Source organism: Ochlerotatus camptorhynchus, unplaced genomic scaffold, assembly GCF_037179485.1.
Source record: "Ochlerotatus camptorhynchus isolate MF236.1 unplaced genomic scaffold, CSIRO-AGI_Acam_v1.1 ptg000037l, whole genome shotgun sequence".
NCBI lineage: Eukaryota > Metazoa > Arthropoda > Insecta > Diptera > Culicidae > Ochlerotatus > Ochlerotatus camptorhynchus.
Window position 1 is genome coordinate 275,656 of NW_027040528.1, and position 5,795 is coordinate 281,450.

The 5,795-nt window shown below is 39.8% G+C and overlaps 1 protein-coding gene across 1 annotated transcript; it reads left to right on the plus strand.

The window, feature by feature from the left end:
- Window positions 1–334: 334 nt before the first annotated feature.
- vls (valois) lies at window positions 335–2,356 on the plus strand. The gene is made up of 4 exons (XM_065233282.1): window positions 335–457; window positions 526–937; window positions 1,009–1,550; window positions 1,613–2,356. Exons 2-4 carry the CDS (start codon window positions 578–580, stop codon window positions 1,800–1,802), a joined length of 1,092 nt encoding a protein of 363 aa, XP_065089354.1. The 5' UTR covers window positions 335–457; window positions 526–577; the 3' UTR covers window positions 1,803–2,356.
- The last annotated feature ends 3,439 nt before the right edge of the window (window positions 2,357–5,795 follow it).

The following is a 5,795-nucleotide window of genomic DNA, read 5'->3' on the forward strand; positions in this document are numbered from 1 at the left end:
AAAGTGACGCGAGATATGTCGGTGTATTTTGCATATGGGAGTTGGATATATTTAAACGAAACTTGGTTTTAGCGAATTAATTTACATCAGTACTCAGTAGAACCAAACTTGGCTTCATGTCTCTTCCTACTGGTTAGGCAGTACTGTTCTTGCTATTTCATTCATGCCTTTGCCGATAAAGGCAACGGCGAGCTTGATGTCACACGTGCCCTTTTGGTATGCTAAAAAAACGAAAGAGACAACAAATCCGTACTGTTAGGCCTGTCCAAGTAAACTTGACTCACGTCTCACTTGTGCTTGTCATTTTCTTTCATCTGAATATCCTCCGAATCCAAATCCCGCACGCGCCTTGTATTCGATTGTGCACAATTTGCGAATAATAGCGCACGACTAGCACGTTAGATTCCTGTTCACGATTATTTTCTATAACAATCTAGTCTTTGCAAGAAAACATTATGTGCGTGGTGCAAAATATTTACCATTTACCATAGTGTTTGAATAATCAGATTTTTATTGATTGGACAGTGCCAGCGTTAAGGTTCGTTGTTGACAAAGTATTCAGTTAAAACCCACCGCAATGGACTACCAAAAGCGACTCGATATGATGCAGATGTTCCAAGAGCCTGCCGAATACAAACCTCCGAGCACGGTGGAAGAGTTGGCCTGCAGCGTCGATTATCCGAACCTGAACTCGCTGCAGTACCGTTTGACGCGCAGGCAGCCTCCGAATGTATTGCATCCTTGTCTAGAGCATGCTGCACGAAATTGCCATGGCCAGGTCATTGTGGCCGGCAACGATATTATGGGACGGCGCTGGGGATCGAGCTTCTACGGATGGGAAAGCGCCGGGGAGGTTTTGAACGATGCCACAGTTAGTTTCAAACGACAGTGCCGATACTGTGTCACGGCGTTAAAGTTTACGAAAGATCCCAATTTGGTAAGTCCATCTTCAATACTATTATGATAGGTAGGCACCAACAGCATATCTAAAATTAATGCGTTTTCCAGTTTCTCGTGGGAACCGACAAAGGTTCCGTCGAATTGTGGTCCACACGGAACGAGGCTCGCGGTGAAGGTTATTCACTGTACCTGATTGACGGACAGTCGGAGCACATTGAAGGGGTGTCCGCTATGGATGTGCTTGAAGGCGAGGGAAGTAAACTAGTCACCGGATCGAATGATGGATGCTTGAAAATATGGAATTATGCGGCCGATCTCCATTCGGTCACTACAATGACACTGGCACACACGGATGCAATAACCGGACTATCGAATAATCGAGAGGACAGTTCGGTGTTTGTCTCATCCTCTCTGGATCGCTCCGGACTGATGTGGGATTTGAGAAAAACCAGACCAGCATCGGCCTTATTTGAAGGGCATAAGTTTGCCTTTACCGCGGTCTACTGGACAACGCGGCAGGAAGCAAACCAAATTGTCGCCCTCGGAGATGAAGCAGGCAGTGTTCACTTCATCGACATTCGACAGCCGAACATTCCAACGCATTCCGTGAAGGTTTTCAACAGGAAGGTCCATAAGATCTCGTTCAACGGGTAAGTTCACCGATTACAGTTTTATGGTATTTTTGTTTGTAACGATTTTACGTTGCTTCTAGCACGCAATTTGTTGTCCTTGGTAATACGAACCAAGCCAGGTTTTACGATCAAAACCTTACGTTGGTTCACGAGTGTACACCAGCGGAGAATTATCTTCGGGATGTGCTATGGGAGACTGGCAGCTCACATGGGAAGTCAAGCTGCTGGTTGGTCGGCTGGGACTCCTTTTTCCAAACGGTGGAGTTCTGAATACGGACACTGGCAATGTAAATTGACTTAAGCATTATTGTTATCGCCTGTAAAATTTACAATTTCACAAACTTTCACTGCCCCTGATCGCATCGTCCGAAATGAAAGAAAAACTTTACACGAAGAAAATTGCCATTTATGTTTCTAGACGCGTTTCTCATGCAAATTGTTATACTAAAATAAATTGCATGTTTTGAAATACGAAATACGAGAGCTCCAAAAAGTATGTCTGATTTGATGGTCAATATTACAGAATGCGACTGATATGCTATGTATGGTTGGGTTGTGCCACATTCCCCATTTCCACTTCCCCGAATTAGACTCTGCCTTCTTTTGACTGCTGCTCGTTATTTTACATTCGGGCAATGTAATTCGGAGTGATGGCGTTCGGGGTAATGGAGCACAATCCATAATATGAAAGAAGCTGCCAGTCGTTAATGCGTAATAGGTGTTAGTATGCGATTATAGTCAGTTCAGTCTTCTCCTCTTTCTTTTGTACTATGTACCTATTTTATAATTTCTCATATACCTCATAACCAATCAACAACAACGGAACATAAAATAAAATAAATTTATGTAGAATAACTTCCTGAAAAAAGTATATTTGCTGTCAATCTTTTATTTCTATTACTCTACAACCAAGCCTTTTTTCGTTTACTAGGGGTCACATAACGTTGAGCACGTTTCTAATCTTAGAGTAACCTCTATGAGTGTTGATAGTTCCGTTAGAGTACGATGGTGTGAAAATTGTGTATAGAGAGCAGAAAGCGAGCAAAGGTCAATTTTGAGGAAGGCTCGAATCGGGTTGATCATCTCCTTTACCAAACTCCACTGATATCTCCCCCACCACCACTGGCAAAAGAGATTATCGCTGATTTGCTCACGTACCTTCGATGTACGGGAACAGTTCTATCGATTGTTTCACACTCAATCTCTTTTGTCAGTATGAAGACCAAATCGTTGGATGGTCAATACGGACAACCCTTCCAACTTTACGATAGCGGGGCAATTGCTTAAGCAGTGGAGAAAGTCAAAAGTTTCCAATATCTTGTCATCCGGATAGCATCAGATGGCGGGACCAAGAGCGACATGTGTGCACGAATCAAGAAGGCTAGAGCTGCTTTTGCGAGTTTACGAAATGCTAACTAGATAAGTCAACGTACAAATTCGAATTTTTAATTCAACTGCGACGTGATGTGTCCCAGTGGAGAACACTCCAAAGCTGCAAGTCTTCATCAACCGATGCCTGCGGTATATAATAATTTGTGCCTGGTGGCCTCACAAATGAATCTCGAATGTTGAGCTTCATCGTCGATGTCATCAGAAACCGATATCAACAGAATTTCGCGAACGTAAGTGGAGGTGGGTCGGTCACACACTACACTGTATAAAAATTTCATCATCTGATCGAATGAAACCTCAGATCATTCAAATCGAAACATCTAAATCGCTTTTTCGAATGCTATCTACAACCGGATGGCGGTTGTTTTAAAATCCGATGATGTTCGAATACAGGATGAGCATTATTAAGAGAAGTGATCGACCCTTCAGTAGCAATGCGTAATGCTCTCTGCAGAAAGATTGTCACCCTAAATTACACGGTATTGGTTCAGCCCCATAACGCAAATCATTCAAACCGATAATGTAAATAATTATGTTTTACATGCAATTTTCAATTAAAAATCATCCTTTATTTTGATGACAGCCATAAGGATGCTCATCATCTGACGACGAATTCAACCATAAGACAATCATCCGAAATTCGAATGCATATTGTTAAAGGGTTCGAGCAATGTAATAATCATTCGAAGTATCACGGATGTTTTCGTTCAGTGTACGCAGGGGTGGAAACGAAATCTGCAAGCAAGCACTAGATTGGAACCCGACAGGACATCGCAGCAGAGGCAGACCCAGGGGCTCATGGCGTCGGAGCCTCAACAAGGAAATAAAGGAAGTCGACAAGAATCTGGGCCCAGGTCAAGGCAAAAGTGAGCAGCCGAGCCGCTCAGGATGGAAACCTTTTACGTTGGCCCTATGCACCACTACACTATGGGGAAAGTGGTGGCCAAAAATCAAAAAAATTACTTGCTTTGAATGACGTATCTTGTAAACCATTTGATAGCCAGATAGTTCAAACCTAGATGCCCAAAATTTCAGCCCTCTGTGATGAAAACTCATTGCGCCACAGACATCAGACTTAGGAAAATTTTGAAAATTGTAGAAAAAATGCATTTGAAACAAATGCAATTTTCTCAGCGAATAACGGTCTAAACATTGAATTTAATACACCGTTGGAAAGCTAATTGTCTAAACTTTAAGGTCACACGGTTAATTAAAATTGGTTAAAAATGGGCAATTATTGAAAAAAAAATGTTTTTTTGCCTAAGTTGGACTATATCTAACGAGCAGGGCCGAGCAGTCTCAAGAGACCACAACTACGTTTTAGTTTAGGGTCTATACTATCTGCGGAACAAGGATCCAGCTGCGTATGAGCGTCATTTTGGCACAAAGTCGTAAAAATGATTTTTTAAATGTTTTTTTTTTGTTAATTACATATCGATTATACGAGCATTAACCAAAAAAATCGTACAAATTAAACACTGGTTGAAAAGTGGAACTGTTAAATGTCAAATTTGGTCTTAAAAATGTTACACACTTAATTATTATTGTTGTTAAAAATGGGTAAAAACAGACCGAAAATTATCATTACATATAGAAACCGTATCTACCCAACTGGACTAAAAAGTTTTCAATGTTTTCACGATAACATTTTGATATTTTCAATACATAATAACCAACGGAAAAAGAAAGACCACTACCAAAAGGAAATTACCTGTTCGAGTGCCATTTATAATTTCTACCCACTAAACTTAGGTAAAACTTTTATTGATGTTACCTACTTGCATTTAAAAGACGAGGACAATATTTTCAAATCATGAGTTTGTTTTCGGCTTTAACGCTAACAACGTGTGTGTGCTAACAACAATATTGTGCAGTAGTTTAATCGAAAATCTGAAAACAATTGTTTGTGATAATATGGATCATAGGAGCACCACCTCCACCTTTCCTATTTAATCTTATGCACAGCAACCTTATTCTAGTTTTGATTTGCATTTGAACTGTCCCTAAAATTAAAAACAAACTTTCAAGTTTATTGTTCAGGAATAAGTAGCTCATTACTGGGTTTAATACTAGTTACACCTTCCGGATGCGATGAAAATACATAAATATGACTAATTTTATGCTTAACTTACTATAATACCATCAAAAAGTGCGGAAAAACCAATAAAATATTTTTGGCCACCAATTTGTATGGAACCGCCCCATAGTGCACTAGGGGTGTGCAGTAGACTGATGCAAAATTTGAAATTTCTGCTCCACAGTGCTCAAACGGTTCCAAATTGGGCTCTGATTAGCCTCCCAAAATTTGAACTCATTTAGTGAGCAACTGACTTGGCACAAACCATTTGAAGTTTATATGGGAATTACTATGAAGAAACTATAATTTCGGTTCATATCTATCTCAAAATTCACCAGTTCACTCTAATTCAGAAAATGGTAGCTGAGCTTGTTGAAAATGTTCCCAGCTACAACTTTGTTGAAGACCACTTTTCGATCAAATGTAAGGAACAAAAATTATTAATGATTCAAGTCACTGATGTCTTCTGATTATGCTCAATCAACTGTTCAGCAGGCAACATTGGTGTTTATGGCGCGTAGAATAGAGGACAAAAATCATGGCTACTATGTCACACTGCAGAATACAGTGTTGCCCACAATTCAGTTGCTTAATCTTGTCATAAGATTATCAATCTCATAAACAATTAATAACTATTTAATTTGACGTTTTACTGAAAAACCATTTTCTGCAAAGTTGTAGCTGATAAAAATTCCCATAAGAATAACAATAGAATTTGTTAACAGTACAATATGTAAATAGGCTAGAAGACAATGAACAAAAAAAATTGTTTTCCCATAGTAATTTCCATATAA